The sequence below is a fragment of the Poecile atricapillus genome, chromosome 3 (assembly GCF_030490865.1).
Source record: "Poecile atricapillus isolate bPoeAtr1 chromosome 3, bPoeAtr1.hap1, whole genome shotgun sequence".
Lineage (NCBI taxonomy): Eukaryota > Metazoa > Chordata > Aves > Passeriformes > Paridae > Poecile > Poecile atricapillus.
The window spans coordinates 63,869,331-63,892,403 of NC_081251.1; the positions used below are offsets into that span (position 1 = coordinate 63,869,331).

A 23,073-nucleotide genomic window follows, 5' to 3' on the forward strand; every position below is an offset into this window, starting at 1 on the left:
ATTTCCACTGGCTCAGGAGTGGGCCTTCAGGATCTTGCTCTGACTTTCATTGTGTGCTGGTAAGAATACAGCTGGGAGAGGGAATAGTCATACGTACACTCAAACTACAATCCTTCCTACTAGAAGGATAAAAGCAGTTTAACAGATAGGGAAGCTAGAAGAAAATCTCTCTATGCTCAGTTATAGTTTCACAGAACTGGTAGTGAAAATTAAATTTTGTGCCTGTCATTTGTATTAGACCTGAGTTACTCTCAATATTGATCCACAGTGATTTACCAGGCCATCTGTGGGTAAAATATTTCAAAAGAAATACAAGTCAGTTTTAAAGTGAATTAAAGATACAGTGCTTTGCATAGCCTTAACTGATATTCCTAAATCATATCAGTGGAACAAATCAGTGTAGACTAGGGCATTTAGAAAAGCTAATTCTTTTGGAAAATATTTGGAAAACATATTTGGAACAAATGTTATTGAATTCCTCACACAGTTTCCCAGCTACTTTATGCTTATTAATCTTACTGCTAGAGAGCATGATTTTTCCATTCTCTTTGTATATAAATATTTCCTTACACATTTCATCTTTACAATTAGGAAAGTCTCTTTCCAACATCTTTTTACCTGTTGGACTGCTTTACTTTGTGACTAGGTTTTCCAAATAAACCTATAAATTTCAGACTTAGTTCTTATTTTTATCCTGTATCTTTGCCAGGTGAGCCAGGGAAGATACTTGAGGTGATCTGGTATTAGGAGGAAGTGTTCAAATTTTCATCACTTCTTTCTAAGAATTTGGAGACTTTTTAAAAAACCCAGAATACTATCTTTCCTCTGGTTCCCGTGCTATCAATGTAGAAAAAAAAACCAAAATTAAATAAGACAGTAAGACAAAGTACACTTGCAGAATGCATGAGAAATAAAGTAATAAACAAAGACATTCATGATCTTTATCCAGTTTTGTTTCTCTAAGAATTTAAGTATAGTTTGTGCTTTAGCTCCTGGAAATCTGTGAATGTCCAGAAACTCATGTTCTATTTATTTAAATGAGTGCAATTTTCTTTCACTTATGACTGTACTGAGAGGGCTCAAAACCAGAAAATCCATCAAATGTTATTTTTAAAATCTTATGCTTAAATATTTTTATTTTGGTTTTGGCAGGACAGAGATTAATAATTTTTTAGTGCTTGGAATGAACAGTTCTTACTATGTTTCAAAACATGGAAAATAGAGGCCAGGAGATTGTGTCATTTCAATAGCAAAGGAGAAACCTGGCCTGCCCACATCAGAAACCCCCTCTGACTTACCATGTGGTATATTATATGCACATCACATCATGTAAATGTCATCTTCACTCATCTGGTGTGTGGAATTCCCATTAACTGCAGATCCGTGCAGCCAAGTGGTGATGAATATGCAATGCAGAGCTGCATTGAAAATCCACAGGGCAGGTCAGAGAAGAAAAATTTCTGGTTAGTATTGGATACCAGCCTCAAATTCTCACTTACGTGCAGCCCAGCTATTCTGATTATTTCCTTGCAGTTACACAGATGTTTCATTCTCCCTCCAAGAAAAGCAGAATAAAGGTTGGTGAAATAGTGAAATGTGTTCCCACAGCAATAGAGAGCAGCTCTGCTCAGAGCAACAGCAACTCATTTCTCTGCATGGAGTTCATGTTCTGCCAATTATCTGACAGTCTGGTAGCTACTTAGCATCTTGTAGTGACACAAACATCTCAGGTCCCTCATCCTTCCTGCCACCAGGCATTAAGCAATGACTTTCATACAAATGTCACAAAAGTCAACAGCCTCAGTTATGGGCTCAGCTCCAAACTGGCTCAGACTGTGGTGCCTGGCAATGAAGAGCACAGTTCATTGAAAAAAGGATTCCTTGTTCATATTATCTTAGCTGATATGGCTTCAGCAGACCAATAGTCTTCTGGAACTGCCCCAGAGAGCCACGAGAACAATTCCAGTATCAATCACACTCTTCTGTTCACAAATGATCTCACATTCCTGTGCTAAATCCCAAACTGTAAAATATCCTGTCTTAATTTTAACAAGGTTTTACTCAATGCATTCTTACATTCTTGGCAGCAAAACATGAGAGCAAAAGCAATATTATACTAGGACAAAAACATATGTTTGAAAGGGTAAACATGGAATGCAAAGGTTCCCAAAGGGCAGAGAAAAGAGAATAGCTTATGGCTAGTCTCTGCTCAGTGCTGTAGCCACACTGTTGTCCTTCTGCTCAGCCAGTTCCCCTCACCCCCACCCACCCTTAATCTGTCACTAGGATCTCAAGGATTTAACAAATGAAGGCTTCTGAGGAGCTCCCCAGGACACATACCAGCCCCCATTCCCAAGCAAATATCCTTCTCAAGTATATTTTTCTCTAAAGCAGAACAGATACAGAGAAATCCTGCATCCTTCAAATAAATGCTTGCTGGCTCAATGTCTTTAACCACAAATCTTTGTATTGTCTCTGTGCTCTGTATTGTATCAATTTTCTACCGCAGAAAAGCAGGAAATAAGATCTTTTGAGTAACACAAATACAGAGGGTTGGGTTTTTAAAATTTGCATGATTGGTAGTCTCAGGATGTCTTGTTTCACCTTGCAACAGAACTGTTTGGTGTGACATATGCACAGTCCCCCTTTTCTGTTTTATAGTCATATGGACTTATTACTCTGGAGAGATTTAAATCATGGTAGCGACATTATAATGCTACCTGTGTTATAACAATAAAATGTTTTTGAGGAAGAATATTTTGAAGCCACAGAAAGAGGACTTCAGACGTGCAAGTTTATGACTGACTTCTCCAAGTGAAGCACTTGTTCACTCTTTTGCCTGCTCAGGGCTGCACCTATGTAATGGAGAACTAAGAGGCATGAGAGGTTTTTTAAACAGTTCTTAGAGATAAAGTGGAATTCGTAATCAAAACTACCTAGGAATTCAAGTCGAATTTGGAAAACGTTTAAAATAAAAAATAAAAAGGATGACATTGTTTGTAAATATGCCCTTTCAAAAGAAAATTAAATGTTTCCTTTTGGAAATGCTAAAGCGGTAGATTTAAAACACCTTCTGAGCAGCATTTTTAACTCTACTTTGGAAGTGCATTCTTCTGCTAAAAGGATTTGAACAAAAAATACTTATGAACAGCTCAGTTGCTGCTCAAGCAAAATGTTTCAAAATCATTCTCACCAACTGAGAAAAAAGATATTGGAGAGCTTCTCTTTCATCTTGCTGCAAATTTTCTGTGTGTCCAATTTCCACACCTGGTACTGAACCAGGACCCAACCCCCAAGTCATTTGCCCAGCTCCACACGAAATTCTTCCTTCCTCCTAGGAGGGAGAGTCCCTTGAGGGAAAGTCACACTCTGTATTACTCTGTTTATGAATACACACACAGGTTCTTGTGTGAACTGCAGGGCACTGCAGGGCTCCGTGGTGATTTCTGTGCACCAGGGTATTATTAACGGCTCCATTGCTTTCCTCCCATCATCCAAGGCATTGTCATCCCTATCGCTCCCTGGACCCCAAAAGGACAAACATGCCCTACCTTGAACAGCAGCTGTCCTAGATCAGGCTCTTGTTGTGCATGCTAAGCAGAAATCGGGTCATTTGGTATTCACCTTACTTCATGAGCAGGACCTGAATCAACACCTGCTATGCCACATTCGTGATACAAATTATACCTTGTTAGAGTTAGCTAAGGCTTTATTAAAATATATTTATAGAAAATATCCATATGCAGTGTTACCAGAGATTTTTAATGAAAATTACTATGCTAGTTGGAACCTTATTAGAGTATGCCATTTGTGTGCTGTGGAGTAAGTTTTTAACATGGTCCTGGCTTGATTTGTAACTACAGCAGATATGGTCCTAGCCATTCTACATTAGGATTATGTTCCCCAGAAGTGCAAACTGCCCTGGAAGAAAATGAGGAAGGCAAAAAATAGTCTGTATTTCTGGATCCAAAGTAATGAATCCAGATTCTTTCTGCATTGTCTTTTATATAAACAAATCTAAACCAGAACTTCAATAATGGGAAGAAAATTAAATCTGAATGTCTGCTTTGATTCTGTAGGAAACAACATACAAGCTTTCCTTGTACTCACTAGCTAGTAAATTAGAGCAAATGTTCATGTCAGTTAAAAGTTAGGGAAGGAAAACTGAGGAATTGGAAGGGATTCTTTAGCAAGTGATGGATTTCTCTTAAAAATTTAAATCCCAAAGGCCATGAATTTGATATGAAGATTCCTTGTTAAATCGAGGCATTGTAAAGGCTGATTTTTTTAAATTTAGTCAAAGAGAATTTTGACAAAAGTGCTTTTGACTGCTTCCACTAAATATCTTTTTCCGAAGCAAAAGCTGCGATGCAGTATCATGAATCAAGACATGCATGTATGTCCTTTCCTTCAGGCTTGCTTTGACCTGAAGCTCTGCTCTACATCCATCTTTATAAATGCAAATTCTTAGTTCCCTAATTTTTTCAAGTCCACTGTGTAATTTGCCTTGTAAATTTAGAATCACGCCTAATGCTGGAGCAGATGAAAGCAAGAAAATCTCCAAAGAGGAATGCAAGCATGTATAATCCTTCAAAGGGAAGCCTTATGCTACTCCAAAACAGTATTTTTTTCTGGAACTGCTTATTATGCCTCTCACTTACTGTGTTCTCTCCCATTCAACAACAGGAGGAAACAATCCAGAGGGCACGAGAGGAAGATGAGAAGAGGAAAGAAATAACTAATCACTTCCAGGGCACACTGAGTGAAATCCAGGCTCAGATCGAGCAGCAAAGTGAGAGGAACATGAAGCTCTGCCAGGAGAACACGGAGCTGGCAGAGAAGCTGAAGAGCATCATTGACCAGTATGAGCTGCGGGAAGAGGTGAGCAGTGCCCTGACTGCTGGCTGGGCCGGGCAGCACACCCGGCTGTCCCAGGGGAAGCAGGAAGCACAGCCAGCAGCCTGGCCATCATTCGGGTGTCTCACAGGGGTAACGAGAGTAGCCCCCACCGTGCTTTGCCATCTGAGGAGCACTGTGCCTGCAGCACAGTCCGGGCTCTGCGGGTATGGAATTGCGTGGGACAGCGCCCTGCCCCGCCAGCCTTGACGCTCTGGGGAGAGGGGCTGGGGCACCCGAGCAGCGAGACGTGCCAGCTCTCTGCTAAGCTTCCCCAACCCCGTCACAGCTCCCCATAATCCCTGGGGACCTCCCCCAGCATGCCTTTCCTCCCAGTAAGCTCCCACTGAGTACATCCCAGCTCCCATTTCTTTAGACAGCCTGTTCTGCAGGTGACAACAAATATATTTTGTTCCCTCCAGAAATAGGTTGCTGAGAAGGGCTCTGATGTAAACTATTTGACCCTTTCCCAAAAGCAGAAAATTAGGATGGCAGATAAAGGTGACGCCTTGAATTGAAATAGATTCCTTTTTTTGCAGGCACAATGCTCACTGAGATCCAGCAGATAGTAGACAGATGGGAAATTATTCTTTCTGTATACATTGGAACTGGCCAGAAAATTTTGACACCAGAAAAAAGTCCTCCAGTAAAATCCCAAACTACCATTATTATTTCTTTTTTTTATGACAAACATCAACAAATATCACAATGGGTCTTTTTATAGTTTCTAAATACATTTATTGTGAGCCTCAGTGCAATCAGACAGCATTATCATACTGAATTAAACATAAGTTATCTGTCTTTACAATCTGGAATGACTGATACAATACCTGCTTTTCCAAATCTGCTGAATCATGTATGAAGTCCTATACTGAATGAAGGAAATGTACACTCCTCTCTTGTGGTGTCTATGAGAAGGAAATGGAAACCAGAGGGACACACTCAGAATAATTGCTCCTAAGAATTTTATTTAAGTGAATTAAGAGTGAAGAAGGCTATCAGCAACATTCATCTCCTGAAAGTCACCATGGAGGCAGATATTTTACAGGCATGGGGACACCTCTAGTTTGTTTGGTCTTGTCTCCAGATGCTCACTCATGTCCTGTCACCCAGGCATTCCATTGTGCAGGTGTGGCCAGACCAAAGGGGATGCACTGGGCTTGTATTTACACAGAGCATGTCATGGGCTGTGCACGTGCTCCAAAATATTGCAGGTGCAATGTGTCTATACCATCATCCACACTGTGGCTTAGATCCACTGGCCATTTAACAATTAAAAAAAAGTGTGTCCATAGCATATTTATTATTGATGAGCAATTATTTGATCTTCACTCATACTAGATTATATTGATTACTTCATATGTAGACCACAGAACTGGCAAAGATGCTAAGGCTTTTTTTTTCTTACAATAAATCAAAAATTATAATGTACACCACTTTCCCCTCCCATGCTAATTCTGGCACAGTTTGTTTTTATCAGAGCTGTAATTTTTTAGTCATTGCAATAGGTTGAGTGTCTTCTTGTTTTGCAATGATTTTGTCTTTCAAGTGTTCCACTAAATAGCTGTTCATGTGCAAGCATGAAGGTCTATGTAGACAATTAAACCTGCACATTCAGCAGAATTTATTTTTTTTCACAGCACCTTGATAAAATATTTAAGCACAGAGAACTTCAACAGAAGCTGGTGGATGCCAAGTTGGAACAGTCTCAGGAAATGATGAAGGAAGCTGAGGAGCGACATCAGAAGGAAAAGGAATATGTACCTATCCTTCTAATTTGTATTTTATTTAGCTTTAAGCCAAAACAAGCCCTGCATGCTATTTCACTAATATATTCAGGTCCAATCTGGGGTACAATAGCAGAGAAGTTTTTATAGCTACCATCAATGCAAAGGAACAGCCTCTAAAAGGCTGCTTTCATTGGCATTTTCAGTTTTAGGAGCACACTGCAGAGCAGTGGGTTAGAGCCCAGACGACTTCAGCTAACTCACTGTTACTGTGCAGTTGGTACATCGTGATGTTGGGTCAGGTGATGCCATTAGTTTTCAATTGTCTCTGGTATTTGATACTTCATCTCCCCACACAATAAATGCACACGTCTAAACCACCAGAGAGGAGACCAAGAATGTGATTGAAGTGAAATGGCTGAAGGCTGCTATTCCCCCAGGTTCCAAGGCTCCCCAGGCATCCTGCCATGGATCCACTTTTGCCAGTGGAGGAATCCACGGGAGCCACTTGCTCTTACAAAGCCTCCCCTTCTCTGTTACACTCCGTACACTGGTTGCCAGTCCCTCTTTCAGGCAGGCAGGGTCTGGGTCTGTTTAGCAGCTTTGTCTGCTCTTCCTCCCTTTCTGGAGGAGAGGACATCTCTAGCAGGGGGACAAGGAAAAGCAGCTCCAGGAGGGATGTCCTCTGCAGGCACAGCTGGGATGGGAGAAGTATGCTCCTCCATCTGTAGTCTCACACATTTTGTGACTCAATCAAACTAAAATTAATTTTCCCAGACTGCCTGGTATTTTCACAGCAATCCTCACATCTACAAAGGATCGGAGTTCAACGCAGGCACGTGGTCCCTCTTCTCAGTGGAGGCAGCAGATCTCAGAGGGCATGACAGGCTCTCATTAGCTGGAAGAAAGCTTTAGTTTTCACCAGTCCTCCAGCTAACTCAGGAGCAGCATGAGAGATTACTATAAAGAGAGGACATTTATCCCTTCCCCATATCTGGAAACAGATATATTAGCAGTGTCGTGGCTCTAACGGGTATTTTAAAATACTTAACTCAAAACAGATGAAAATATGGGGCTCTAAGACTTGTGGTTAGAGCACAAGGGGAAAACAGCATACACCTCTTACCAAAAACAGCCCATGAGAGCATTTATCCTCTTTCTCTGCACTGATCTTGCAGCTGGAACACCCACTCCTGCTCAGCTTTACTCCCAGCTAAGGAGTGAGGGTGAAAAGGATCTGGGGCTTTTCTGTGCTGATCTGCATATCACTGCATGAAAACTTGTAGTCCAGCTGACTTATTCCCCTTCACTCTGAAACCTACATAAAGCCAAACCCCAATATTTCATTCATGACCATTGATTCTTGGCAGATTTAAACTGCAGAAAACTCCAGATGTCCAAGAAATCACTTACAATGGCAAATATGGGTTTACTTTACTGATGTCACTGGGAGTTCTGCTAATGAACACCAGATTTCAAATGCTGAGAAGAAAAAAAAAAAGCAAAACAGAAGATGTATAATACCAGGCATGGGCTCTGTGGAAAACTGGCATTTAGATCCTTGTGTCAATATTACCTCTCGTGCTGCACCTCTCAAAGCATGAGTTTTGGGGCTGCTTGTCACCTATGACTTGTCCCTGTTTTAGTCAAAACTTCTTTGTGTGTGTTTTCCAGAACTGGTATGCACAGTCTTGGTATTTGCATTTCTTTTAAAGCACTGAAAGTTACCACTTGGGAGTGGAAGATTTTCTTTTGGGCTTTGCTGTGTGTAAGAAATAACAGGTTTGAAAACAAGCTACAAAACTTTTACACAGTGGGTGTATAATGGTATGTACTGTGTACAAAGAATATTTTTCCCTTGTCCAAATGAATGCTTAAAAATCCTGTCCTTGAGGCAGGCTGGTGATGTATGTTTAACATCACCTCCAAGCAAGGTAGATTTAGCTACAGAAATTAAGGCCAAAAGCCATGCAATGAGTCAAGGCATAATTAGGTATGTCACAATTCATCAGAGGTAGCCCAGCACCCAGGGAGCTGGCCTACACTTGGCTCCCACCTCCATCCTATTGATGTGCTCTTATTCCCACCCACCCAGCTATTGTGATAGTGTCTGTGGGAGTAATGTATATACATGTATGTATTAAATCAAGGTGCTTTTGATGGAGTTCTCTCACTTAGCTGTAACACTCTCCAGCTTGTTAATGTGCAAAGTTAGAACAGTTTTCAGAACCTTTCTCTCCACAGAATTTTCTCATCCCTGTGCATGACCTTTGCTGCAGGATTTTGCAGGTGTTCTTAAATGAAAATTTTTGTATTCTTTTACCTATTTGATTACTCTTTGAGGGCTCATTCTGATGCCTTCCCATGCACTTCTTCATGTGGGAATCTTTGCCCCTATGCAAAACTTCTTTACCTCAGACAATGAGAGATGTTCCTTCTTGCAGAGCCTGTACACCTCAGAAGGAGGTCGTCTCATTGCTTGCACAGTTCACTCTACACATGCATCAAAGAATGCAATTCCCTATTGAAGCAGCAATGGTTCATAATATGTGGTGGCTTCCACAAAGAGACAGCTTGACCTAAGGATGCAATTTTACCACCATGCCACAATGGGTGGGCACTACTTGTACTTCCTCTCCCCCATACCAAACATTTTCAGCACTTTTAATACAAACTTTCATGAGTAATTAATTGCAGTTTAAAGCATCTGTGGCTTTCAAGTATATGACTGCAAGGTATTGGTCACATTTCTACATAATTGGAATTTACAGAGTCTGACAGCAAAAAGAGAAGCTTAATTTTCATTAAGCCAGCCCCTGTGACTGTCTGGGCCTCCAGCAGCTATCATAGCTCTAATAATAGTGTATCATCACCACCCTTCACTAAAGTGCTGCTCTGCAAACACCACATGCAATATTTATTCATTTCTTGATTCTTCAGCCTCCTTGTTACCACTTCATAGTCTATTAATAAATGTATCAATTCTGATTCGTTTTCTCCCAGATTGGTGTTTGCAGATGACCTCAGGCTGCATAAGAATGTGTGCTAATTTGAGCAAGCCTCGCTGTGGCTTGCTTCCATTACAGAAGAGTTTATTAATGCTTGGATTTTTAATCACTGCTGAAGTTATGTGGGTCAATAAGAGGGATTTCATTAAGAGGCAAAAGAAGCAACTTTTCTTTGCCTTCTCTGTCCATCTGTTGTGCTGTGGCCAAAGACATGTTGCAGGAGGTGGGACCTTTTCTTTATTCCAGTCACACTGGGTATGGGGGTAACCCTAGCTGAGATTAAAGCACTACAGATAAAAGTCCAGTTCTTAGAAGTAATGACTGGCCTAGGGACTGGGTAGCTCAGAAGGCTTTCAAAGCACTTTTCATTAAATCATTCAAACAGTATAAATTTTAAAAAACACTCTAAAATAATAGATATCAAAGAAAGGTGAAACTTAAAAATCCAGATTTCATCCAAACTTTAAAAAAACCCTTTTTTGCACTTGTAAAGCATACCCTCTTCTGAGAAAATAAATGCATAAACTGATGCTCATTTAACCTATACCAACTCTTTTTACTGGCCATGACACAATCTATTTGAAATTTTAATCAACGAGATCTGAATTCAAGAACTTAATTTATGTCCGTGGAACCAAACAACAAATTAAATTCTCAAAAGGAATATTAAGAGGCAGGTATAAAACAAGTACAACACAGCATTTCTTCATAATTGAGCTGTAAAACATTCCCATCTGGGAAACTTTAGATGGCAAAAAATTCAGTAGGTCCAAATCAAAAGACTGAATTGATGGAAGAAATATTTTTCTGGAGCTAATATCTATCTGTTTATATATGCAGCAAGTCTAATTCAGATAGTCTCTGTGCCACAAACAGCTGGAGGCAGTCAGCATTTTGGGGTTCATCCTCAGATCTTTTTCCAGGTGGTATTTGCATAGTTTACATGTGTTATTTCCAATAAAATGGTTAGAATAAAAGTTTTTACTGGGGATCAAATACATTTTCTGCATGTGCTTCTACTCACGTTTCACTTCCAGTATATGATCCACTGACGTACACAGTCCTTTTAATTTCAATATATTTTCAGACCCCAGCTAAGCTATTTTAAATACAATTTACAGTACAATTTAAGTACAATTTAATCCAACAGAGCAAAATCCTGTGGTAAAATAACTTCTTTATGTCTCATTTCTCAAGCTATCATTAGCATTCTTTTTCTAAAATATATTTGGCCTGACTAATAAAACACTTTATAAATGTTTGGTAGACGACAGGGACATTTCTTTAACACTCTGGTAAATGTTTCCTGCTTTCAGATTAAACCAATTGCTAAAATATTACTGTGTACTTTGGAAGTGCTTACTCAGAACTGTAGCTAGGAAAGGTCTCTGTACACCTCATTCCTACAATTCATTCAGCCTTGACCAATCCTCCACCTGTTTTATCTGGACATCAGATCTGGACGTCAGAATGTGATTTTGCCAAACAACTTGGAGCAGGGAAGCACACCTTCCTAGGAGAAGCCAGGAAAGAAACTGCAGTCAAGCTCCTAGTGGGTTGCCTACTGAACCTGAGATATTTATCACCCTGAGCTGGAATTCTCCACTTGTCAGTGCAAACAGCACCCAAAGATAACACATACCAGTAAATGTATGACATTTACTATGCATTGGCTTTCTGAAAACTCACAGATTTTTTAATGCAGGTCTGACTGTGACCGTACCCACACACTAACTCATGCTCATTACTGCAAAAGGGTTTGCCATTCACTGGAGAGCAGGAATTTGGCTGGAGCTGTGCTGAAATGAATTGGCCAGAAAGTATAACCGTTCTCTAAAGGTCTGGTGAAGATGTGGTTAAATACCACACTATTTATAGCCCACTGTACTGCACACTTAATTCCAAGTAGGTTTTGAACTCCTACCCAAATATGCCTTTGGAATGCAAATAGCCCGTCCCATGTCTCAGGGTAACACTAAATTGTCTGTCTTACCTAACTGCTCTAGCTATATTCACGTGAAAGTTAGATCACTCCTTATCACAGTAACATGAGTAGCTGGAGGATGAGGATTTCTGACTGATAATCTAGGGACCTAACAATTTTCTCTCTGTTGCCTAAAACACAGCTCCTGAACCAAGCTGCAGAATGGAAGCTCCAGGCCAAAATGTTAAAGGAGCAAGAGACTGTCCTACAGGCACAGGTGACGTAGGAGAGGTGATTGCATGGTGTGCCTTTGTTTGCCTGTTTTTAACCCATGAGGCACATCCCAGGTAAAGTATGCAAACTACTTTCTGTGTATTCCTTCTAGCCTCATTCTATATCCCATAGACTATTGCAAATGAAGCAGGTTATTTTCAAGCCAACTGTAAGGTAATGCCCATACTGCAAATCATACTCTGACATGTGGGTTGTTTAGTCTAAAGAAGAGAAGAGGAGGCCCTTTTCCAAATTTTTGGTATTTAAAATAGGTTTATAAAGATAGAGAGAGATTTTTTTGCCAGGGAATGTGGTAGGACAAAGGGTAACAGTTTTAAAGTGAAAGAGGGGAGGTTTCTTTCACATATGAGGAAGAAATGCTTTGCTGTGAAGATGGTGAGACACTGGAAAAGGTTGCCCAGAGAAAGTGTGGATGCCCCATCCCTGGTAGTGCTCAAGACTGGCTGGATGGGGTTTGAAGCAATCTGGTCAGTGGAAAGTGTCCCTGCCTAAGGCAGGAGGATTGTACTCATGATCTTTAAAGGTCCCTTCCGACCCTAATCATTCTACAGTGCTGATTTATGGGTGTTTGCAGTGCTCAACCACAGAACAATGTGTGTGCCTTGATTATTTGCCATAACTACCCTTCAGGCAGGTTTCTAATACAGCAAAGCACTGAAGTACATATGTATTAGGAAACAAGTTTACCAACCTGGAACTGCTGTCTTTCTAGACAGAATTCCTGTTAAAGTTAATGAGAATGATGCCTTTGCACCCCATATGTTTTTCTGGACTGGGATGCAAAGGCAGCATTTTCACTAACAGGAATTCTGTCTGCTAAAGCCTTATAGAGAGGGGTGTCTAGGATTTCAGTACTTAACTGTAATTCGAAACTTTCAATAAAATAAAATTACTCACCAAAATGACACCAGGAGTCAAGCTGGAGTGAAAGGCAGTAAAACCAGGAAATAGGCAGAATATACTACACTTTGCGAGCAATGCAATAATCACCTTGAATAGTCAAGTGAGACTTTGAATCAATGAGTGAGAACACTAGATGACATCAAAAAAATAGAGTGTCAGTAGATTTTTCTAGATTTAAGAAACAATAATGTAGATTCTTTGACCTGTCTGTGAGATTCTCCCCAAGCAGAACCTTGAGGGGGGTGGTGTCAGTCTGTCAGCTCCTCTTGCAGCTGCCAATCTCCTCATCCATCAGGAGGTGCCCTCCTAGCCTTACTCATAGTTAATTATACAGGCAAGTTGTCCCAGCTTTTTCCTTGCAAATGGTCTAATTGCTACCTGTTGAGCCATCAAAAAAAGACAGTGTTAAACTGATAACCTGGAAACATGCTAAGAGGGGTTTAGTTTTTCACATGTTTTTTCAGAGGCTGAGATAAGCCAGTGAAGAACATCATATAAACTGCTGCTGACAACAGTTTCACAGGTTCTGCAATCAAACCTCAAAGGTCTCTGAGTCTGTCCTGACTGCAAACCCACTCCTAATTTTCTCAGAGTGGTTTTAATGAAACTCTTATGTTCAACCAGATGAAAAAAAAATTATTCAGGCAGACCTCCATAGCCAGTTTAATGAAGCTGGAGGTATTGATAAAAACTAGAACATTTGAAACAGAAAAGGTGTTTTTAGAAAACACCAGTCAAACAAGTCTGTAAAGGCACTGAGAATACATGTGCCCCTTGCAGACCTGTGCAGATAAAAATTAGATGATTCACTTCCTGAAATGAAACATGCAGTTAAATCTGTTGCTCAAGTGTGAGAGCTCTGTCACTTACATATCAGCCTTCATTTGGAATTACTGGGAATAATAACATTGTTAATATTATTTTTGTGAATTTTTATTATTTCCAGTGTGGTAGCATCAAAGGACCTCCCTCATGGACCAGATGCTATCATGCAAGGTGTTGTGCAAGTGCAGAACAGAAAGAGCGTAAAGAGCACCTTGATGCAAACAACACAAAGCAATAACTAGATATTATGCCCTGTCTCTGGAAGTGTTCCAAGACAGGTTGGATGGGACTTTGAGCAACCAGGTCTAATGGAAGGTGTCCCTGCCCATGGCAGGGATGGTCTTTTGGGTCCCTTCTAATACAAGTCTTTGTATGATTCTATGATCAACAGAGGAATAGCTGCATGGAAATTTATGAGGTGTTGGGTCAGTGAGATAGGGCAAAGCCATAATATAACCTTCACAATGAGATATCGCTCTGTTTTAGAGGAGGTGATGAACACCCACTTCTTCCTTGAGCTGGAAGGAGCTGGGGACATCATGTTCATGCCAGCCTGTCTCTGGATGGCACAATGTGCCAGAGACAGACAAATCTGGCACTTCAAATGGTGACAAGGATCTGGCACCAGCTGAGGAGGGACACCCAAACTGTGGTGGTGCTTCCCAGGATGCTGCAGGCTCTCCCCAGGCATGATGCTTAGGCAGACTATTTTAGCTCCACACATTGAAACAAAATAAAAATAAAGAAGCCAGCTGAGACCTTTAATTTTTGGTAGCCAGCACAGTACAACCACTAAGCCATAGCAACCTAGAATATAACAAGGCCAAAGGGGTGCCCCCATCGTAGCACCCTCTCAGCATGGCAATGCTGAGGAGCCCCCAGTTCCCTTCCCCCAAGGCCTTGCACTCACAGCAGTGCTGCCTCTGCCCTCCCTGCCCACACAGTCCTGCTGGATGCAGCAAGGGGGTCCTCATCTCTCTGACCTTGGAGCACAAGTGTATGCTCCAAGTGAGTGACATCTCTCACAGCCCATTCCCAGACACTATGAAAACATTCATTTATTATTCATTTTAAATTGCAGAAGCTATTCTTAGTGCTATGGTGCTGCTTAGGGCCCCAGCTGAGGTCAGAGCTTGCCCTGTTCAAATGTGAAATGTTTTTGACCTAATTAAACAATACTCAATTTTGGAAGGAAAGCAGAGACAGAATTGAGGCGAGCTTTTTTAAAGCAGATCTGGGCTGGGAGCCTCAGTTCTCTGGCTCCCACCACTGCTCCGTCACCTGGCTTTAGCATGCTCAGACATTTCTCCCTAGAGCTGTGATATCTCTTCCAAATGCCAATGCTCCATTGACACACTTGGTACCAGTGTCCCACCGAGGCTGTGGAACTTGGCCTGCTAAAACAAATCCCTCTGAGTTTTTGTGTGTGCCTAGGTCACAGCTCTGGCTACAGCCTTGTATGAATACAGACATGCAAGCTTTATGTCAGCTAGCTCTGATATTGGCACCACGGAGTGCTCTGTACAGGTAAGCCTCCCATGTCTTCACCCAGCTCCATGGGGAAGAGCTGCTGCCTGTACCCTCCTCAGCCTCCAAGGCCCTTACAGCCCAGGTTATACTTGGCTGGAACCCTGCATCTGTGGCTGTGGCAAGGGGCACCATAACAACTACCTTGAACAAACATGATACATAATATAACCATGCCTGGTTTCAAAATCAGAATGAACCCCCTCCCCCCACTATTAGCAACTTTTTCTAAATCTCCTTTTCCTCAGTAACTTCACAGTAGTATCAGGGGAGGGGGTGAGTTGGCTGGCACCACACTAAAGAAAAGCTCTCTGCTGATGTGGAGAGAGGGGGAAACCAAAATTCCCACACACTGGAATACTGCAGGCTGCTCTTGACCCTCCCTGTGCTCTGCACCCACCCTGCCTCAGCCACCACGTGTGACACCATCGCTTTTCCTAAGAGCTGCCAGACTGGACAGATGAAATGTCTGATGACCTAAACACTGCTGGGGATGTTCTGACACCAGAAGGAATGGAACAAGCTGGAGCTGATCTTCTTTTCCAAAGGGGAAAAAACTAATAAACAAACAAGCAACACTAAACAAACAAAACAACAACAAAAACCAAACCATCCAGAAAAAGCCAAAACCAAGAAAACCTTACAGAAAAACCAACCTCAGATCTTTCGAACATTTGTTCCCCCAAAACCATCTGATGATTTTAGATACAAAATATTGCAATAATGACAAAATACAAACAAAGATAAACTTTCACATGGCTGCCAGGTATAAACTGATCACAAAATATGGAGCTCTGGTAGTCTGAAATGCTGGCACATTGCAATAGAACTTTCTTCCACTCTGCTTCACGGAGTGAAGTGAAACTGGTAGAAGAGTCTGGCTGGAGATGGCTTGCTCTGTCTTTGTTGGCCTTGCCTATAGCTGCAGTCCAAAACAGAGCTGACAAGGTGCCTTCTCAGCTTGCTCAAGCTGTGGTGCAGGGATGCGTCTTGAAGGAATCCAGTGCAGAATCATGGCAGTGTGATAGTGAAGGGTGGGCTTTGCTTACATGCCACATAACATAGAAAGTGAGCAGTGACCCTGCTCTCAACAGAGGAGTCCAGTGAAGCACATCACGCACTGCCTGTGCAGCTCTTGGCCACAGCCTGAGCCACCGGTGGAAAGAAGGAAGAGGGGAAACCATGACTGCAGTGTGGTGATGCCTCTGCCCCAGCTCACTTGGACAAATGTGCATCAAAAGCATCATAGCCAGGGTAGCACCCAGGTCCCAGCCTGCCTGGAGGAGTACTCTGAGTAATCCACAAGACAGGTGAACAGCCAGGCAGCCAGGCAGTATTGACCTGCTCTGTCAGGGCTGAAACCCCAGGTCAAAGCTGGGGTTTGGTGACATCTACATGGTGAAGCAAGGCTTAGAGCTCAGGCACAGCTTTGTTCGCACTGGCTCTCACCTTGAGTTGATCACACAGAATGGTCCTGCTCAGCATCAGTGGTTGGACCAGCTCAGGTTAGTCCTTGCCTATGGAGACGGGCCAGGGATCAAACCAAGGAAAATGTTTTCAGAAGTCTTGAAATCTACAGAGTTACTTTTCTTCAGGACACCCTGAATAGAGGTAGCATTCAACATTCAGGAAAACAGGGAATCAATAACTCCCAGGTATTTTTAAAATCACATGTCTGGCTCTTTCTATTCTGACTCAGTGTTCTTTCTGCAATGGAGGAATCATAATAGTTTGCAACCAGAAAAAGATCCATAGAGTTTCTTTTCCCTGATGTTTGTGCTTCATGGTCTCCAAACAGAAGCTAATTTCCATGTCCAAACACAATACTTATTTTATTATCTTCTACCAAAGTAGAAGTTCACCATCCTGGATGTACTGAAATTACTGAAGGTTCTTTTTCTTTGTTAATGCAGATCACTCTCTACTCTGAGAGGTTTGAAGAATTTCAGAAAACATTGGCCAAAAGCAATGAAGTGTTTGCCACATTCAAACAGGAGATGGAAAAAGTGAGTAGGAGTTCATGCCTGAGCTCTGTAGTTGATACTTTCCTTTTAGATTTTGGAATTTCTCACTCTAATAATTCTACCTGAGATGAGGCCATCTCTGCAGATTTTGAAAAATAATTTCATCAACATTCAAATAAGATTTAGGACACACTCAGCCATTACCAACAACAGGATAGATTTCAGCTCTGCAAGCTGAACAGCAGAAAGGAGAGTAGAAAGCTCTCCATTTCAGCTAAAACTTAAAATGCCTGGAAGAATAAATATTTCACCTAAAATACAATGTGATGGTTGGATACAGATCCCTAAGACATACCAGAGAGGGAGTCTGGGACCATATTTATCAGACCATGTTCCTAGGAGTGCCCAGAACCTTCGGGTGACTGACACTGCTAGAGTTTGACACAGGCTTCACATCTTTCCACTGGAGTGTGTAGGCAGAGCTGAAGCCCACCAACCCCTTTGCACCATGTGGAAACAGTAGTCTAAGAGACTGTTTAAATAATAAATAAAATAATAATAAATTTTTAAAAAATTATTTAAAAATAAATAAATTTCCTTCTTATTTCCTGTAATTATTTCCTGAATGAGTTTAAAACCAAACACATCTACATATTGTACCTGCTTTCATAAAACAATGTTCTGCTCTGCCACCAAGGCTCAAAACCCTCATCTAATAATTCTTCACAGAGAGTTCTGCCTGCAGAAAACCAGCAGGAAAAATGGTGCTATTTAGCTAGTGGTGTGTTCTAGAGGTAGTATAGAGGGGTGACTAGGCCAGGGGGAACTTCCCTAGCCTTGAGGGCTCAGAAGAGCTTTAACTCCCCAGCAGTCTAACACTGCAGTCTGGAAAAGAGACAAACAGATTCCACCATTTCTTTGCCTTTTGTTTTTGTGGTAGTTTGTATGCTGGAAGTTGGCTATAATCAACTGGTCCTACTTTTGGGACTACAGACTAGAGGCTGAAAGTGATATAGCAGCTACTTCAAATGAAATCCATCCCTCAGCATAAATTATTACTTAGCACAGGCACTACAGCCGATGGTAGCAGAGTTATGAGTAGGGCCAAAGGCTCAAATAAAGGGACTGTCCTAATTTCATCTTCAGCATGGAATATCTGTTGTGATTCAGATTTTTTTCCTGATTCTATAGATGACAAAGAAAATGAAGAAGTTGGAAAAGGATACTGCTACATGGAAATCCAGGTTTGAGAACTGTAACAGAGCATTACTGGACATGATTGAAGAGGTGAGCAGTCTTTTCCATCTCAAGATGCATCCTTTTTCCCATGTAAAGCTTTAACTAGGAGGTGAGATAACCTGAAAATCCCAGAAGTCAGAGAAAAATGTCTTCTTGAATCTAAGGGTCTTTCTTTCAAGCTACCTTGATAATTGAATGTCTTTAGAGAAAAAGACAATCCCAGCTGGTACAGCTTTTAGATTGTGCAGGCATCCACTACATCCATGAGAAACTGAATTATGTAACTCTGAATTTTAAGTGCTCTAAAAATGGGTGATTCTTAATGCTCTCCCATAGAAGCAAATTGGCATTAGTTTACTTCATGCTACTTTCTGCATAAGAGCATCCACTCAGGGAATTAATGTGTTCTAGCTAATGAACTTTAAAATCATGCCTTTCATTAACTTCCTGTGTAGTCAAACTCTAAGAGTCAAAAGCAAGTACTGTGTCTCACCAGACTCTTAAATGTACTGTCCCAGGGGCATTGCGAAGGAAGTTCATTCAAACATTGGAACTCATTCAAAGATAAGAGGCTGCCTGAAGTTTCACCCCAAACATATGCTGAACTTGGACCAACTCTTTCTGGTCAGCTTTATAGCTCTGTACTATTGCTGTTTCTGTTTTTATGGATTTCTCTATCTCTTCTTTACTCACTGGGTGTAGAAAATGTTCCAATTCAGGATGCTTTCACAGAACAGAAGCTAGATAAACAAAAAATATAAAGCAGTTCATTTTCCTCCAAATTCACACCCACACCAACCAAAAGTCCAAGTAGGCTTTTGGTTGCTTATCCATATGGACATCCACTATGCTTTTCCATTTCTCCAGATCATCAGCAGGTATTCTGGCAAATATATTTGAGTGAAATTGATCTGAATATGTATCCAGAATGTTAACACACTGTAGTTACAGGGATGAATTTCCTCTTGAAGCTTTGGTCCAAAAGACCATAGTTATTGAAGAGCAGTTGGTGAAAGTCAGCCACCCAGCAGCATCCTCTGCTGCTGGCTGCTTAGATCTCAAGTAATTTCCTAATTGCCAGTTCCACTAATGAATTGCATGCACTCAAACTGAGCCTGTACCTTTGCCTGATGTCTTTGACTACAGAAAGCCATGAGGTCCAAGGAATATGAGTGCTTCATGCTGAAAATCCAGAGACTAGAGAACCTTTGCCGTGCTCTGCAGGAAGAGAGGAATGAATTATACAAAAAAATAAAGCAAGCACAGTTCCCAGAAGAGGTGAATGGAAATGGCATTTTAGAAGAAGAAGAAGAAGATGAAGAAGATGATACTGAAATGACTCCTTCCTCCTCTGAGCAGGCAAGCATTGAGCTGCATGAGAGTGACAAGAGGATGCTGAAGCAGCTGGCTGAAGCTTTCAGGGTGTCCCACAAGGCAGAGGAGTCCCTCCCAAGCAACAGCAGCAATCCAGAGACCTGTGACACTCAAACAAGTAATGCTGTCCTGCTGCCAGAACCCCCCACTCCCCTCATTCCACATTCAGAGGCTGGGAATCACTTTGAGCAGCCCAGCATGAGCACACCAACACCCACTGAACGCACTCCAGCACCCACTGAAAGTATGACAGCGCCCACTGAGAACGTGTCACAGCCCACCAAAAGCACACCCTCACTTCCAGACAGGGCGCCAACACCCACAGAAAGTGTGCCAGTGCCTCCCAAGAGTGTGCTTGTACCCACTGGGAATATGCCAATATCCACTGAAAGCATGCCAGCAAGCCCCAAAAATGTGCCAACACCCACACAAAACACACCCATTTCCCTTGGGCATACACCAGTACCCATTCAGTGCCCACCAAAAGCTGCAGAATGTGCCAATGACCCAGCAGATAGATCTGTCCAGGGTCAGTCTGCGGAGCAAACAGGGGACACAGACATGGAAGCAGTGGATTGAAGACAACCGTGTGTCCAGGCTTGTCTTCTGCAAACCAGAGCTCTGCTTTGTCCTCTAAATGGATATGTTTGTTTTTTTTAAGAAAAAAAAATTGGTTCCTAAAACACACTCATGTATGCAAATGAAATGCACTTCTCTTTGCTACCACTATCCAGTAATAATGGGTCTGCAAATTTTGCAGCCCTTCATCTGCTTGAAGTATAATATTTCCTTAATGACTTGAAAATACAATGAAATCACAGGATCTTTTTTTTCCAGGCATGATGAGTCATCTCATCCAGGAAAATAATTTTAGTGTTGCACTTCCATGTTTCAAAAACCATTGCAATTCTCATGGATATATTTAAAGACTCATAATTAATTCTATTTATTTTGACATTGCATAAAAGATGGCCCACTTGGACAAACAGTGATTTTTATAAATAAGGTGGAAGGAATCTATAATTATAAAGTAAAATAGTGAAACCATAAATGTGGTCAGCCATATCCAAGGAGAGGTGCAACAACCAGAGGTGAATTTTTTGGGCAAAGAAATGACCGCTCAGCACTGTGCCCCAAATACCCACAAGCTTTCAGCCTTACCTTCCATTGATCTTTTCTTCTCAGCATTCTAGAATGGAATTAGAGGGAAAGGGAAAAGATCTTTTCTAGATTCACATAAAATAACTGAAAACAAGAGCAATTTCCAAATTGATGGCAGTTCCCAAAGTAGGGGTTGAAAGTCTCTTGCTACATCCAACAGAAAAATGCTACATTGTCACACTATTTGAAATCACAAGGCTGGCAGTGGGGATCATGCTGGTTTCCAGCTCACAAATGAGGTGAGAAGTTCAGAAGTTGGTTGTAGATCCCAGTTTCTAGGCAAGGAGCAGAAAGCAGAGTGGAAGGTACCAGGATGTATTCCAGAAGAACACAGAACAATCCTGTGATCATGCTTCTGGATGGTGCTGTCCCTCCCAGTTACAGCCACATGAACCACAGCTTCCTCCTGGCACTGCTGCATGTGCTAATGCTCCCAGAAGGATGAGGACACTCGCCTGTCACCCCATTCTGGAAGCAGAGCACAAGTCAATAAGCCAGAAGCAAAGAAGAACCAGGAAAGCAGGAATACCTCTCACAGACACCTCCAGGGACTGGCTACATTCTCATCCCCTTTCTTGTCTAACTGGCTCTTCCTTTCTGCCTGCCAACAGCTATTGCTTGATAACGTCACCTTGTCAGAAACTGGTTATTTTGGTGCCAAGAACAGAGATGAAGAAGGAAGGAGGCAAGAGAGGGTACCTACCTGCACAGCTCTAAGGTCTCAAGCAAGGAGAGTAAGCAGGCTTTTTGAAAGAAGGTTAAAACAATCCTCTGGGCACATTCCTTGTTTCTCACCTCCTTCCTCTGAATTCCATCCTGGCCTTTCAGAGTCTGAGCTGGATAGCTTAAGAATTTGAAAAGGCCAATTAAACAAGATGTTTAGAGGTTGGAAAGGGAAATCTTACAATCAAGGAAATCCATGTTTATAGACAAATCCCACGAAGACCCTGAAGACAAAGTAACTCATTCAAGCCAAAGTTGAAATACAGGTGAACCGAGAGGGAAGATGTCATCTTTGACACACTGTGGGTAACAGTGGTCCTCCCAGCATGCCACCCTGCAAAAATGAATCTTTGAATCTTTGCTTACTGCCAACATGGTCTGTACCCTGGTTAAATATGTCTGTGAACTGCTTGGTCCAGCCTTTTCCAGGGCTAACCCTTGGAGTATACAGAACATAAACTCCAAGTGTGTTTGGATATGGCCTGTAGCTATTATGACAACAGTTTTCAAATGTGAATGCCTTATGTTAGATAACAGGACCTACAAGATTTATCTCATGTCTTTAATCATGTGAAAGTAGATAATTTGAGTTTTAGTTATCTTAAGCTCCTTTTATTAGCAGTGGAGAAGAAAAAACATCTTTTGAGGACAAGTTATCCCATGATAAGACTGGCATCAAGTCAGAAGGAATTACTTTCTTTCTGAAGATGATCTTTCTCTTCAGATTCTAGACCCAGCCCAAGATAACTAATTCAAATTTAATGTGCCTATTGTTAGGTATCTAAATTAGGCAACATGAATCCCATCAAATATTCTGATTCAAAGCCCTAAGTGAATGGCCATCTCTGAAAACCAAGCTAGTTATGTGCCTGTGAAAACATTAATCTTTAACAAATCTGTATCCTAAGATAAAAAGTTATTCTCACCTGATACACTTTTTTTTTAGTTTCCATTGACTTAAGTTGGTAGAAATATAGTTTCCATTACAAGTTTTGTTTGTTATTAGGGTGACTTTTAAAATTAATGCTATTTACATACTTGTTAATGTTTTGGGCATTTTAATTTTTGTTTTATTATGTTGCCATTTTAGTAACCACCTGCATGAAACCAACTTCTTTTTCTTTAAATACACCCTTCTTTTTCTTCAAATAGCCTTCAGTTGTTGATGTTTTCTTTTACATTCAAATATTCAATGCAATAATAATGGCCTTGCAACTTTAGATTGGTTTCACTTTGCATAATCACTATGGTCACATCTTTAATTATGTAATTGATGTCTCATACCTTCCAACTTCAGCAAGCAGGGAGACAAGGATCCTGCAGATAAAAACTTCCTACATGGTTATGATTTATTCTTACAGCATCATTCCTCATGAATAAATACACAGCCTTCTGGGAAAATTACTCCCACTCTATTCCACCTTCCTCATTTTTGCCCTTGAAATTCTAACACTGCACTCATGTACTTGCAGTTCCTATTACTATGATTTTCTCTCACACACCTGTTG

At 41.3% G+C, this 23,073-nt stretch overlaps 1 protein-coding gene across 1 annotated transcript in view; it reads left to right on the top strand.

The window, feature by feature from the left end:
* TXLNB (taxilin beta) overlaps positions 1 to 22,659 on the top strand; it is a 34,934-nt gene extending 12,275 nt beyond the window's left edge. The window contains exons 5-10 of the mRNA XM_058834126.1: positions 4,687 to 4,881; positions 6,537 to 6,656; positions 11,758 to 11,832; positions 17,018 to 17,110; positions 18,260 to 18,355; positions 19,454 to 22,659. Coding sequence (XP_058690109.1) covers positions 4,687 to 4,881; positions 6,537 to 6,656; positions 11,758 to 11,832; positions 17,018 to 17,110; positions 18,260 to 18,355; positions 19,454 to 20,260 — 1,386 coding nt within the window. The 3' untranslated portion in view covers positions 20,261 to 22,659. The remainder of the gene's footprint in view (positions 1 to 4,686; positions 4,882 to 6,536; positions 6,657 to 11,757; positions 11,833 to 17,017; positions 17,111 to 18,259; positions 18,356 to 19,453) is intronic.
* Positions 22,660 to 23,073: the final 414 nt, after the last annotated feature.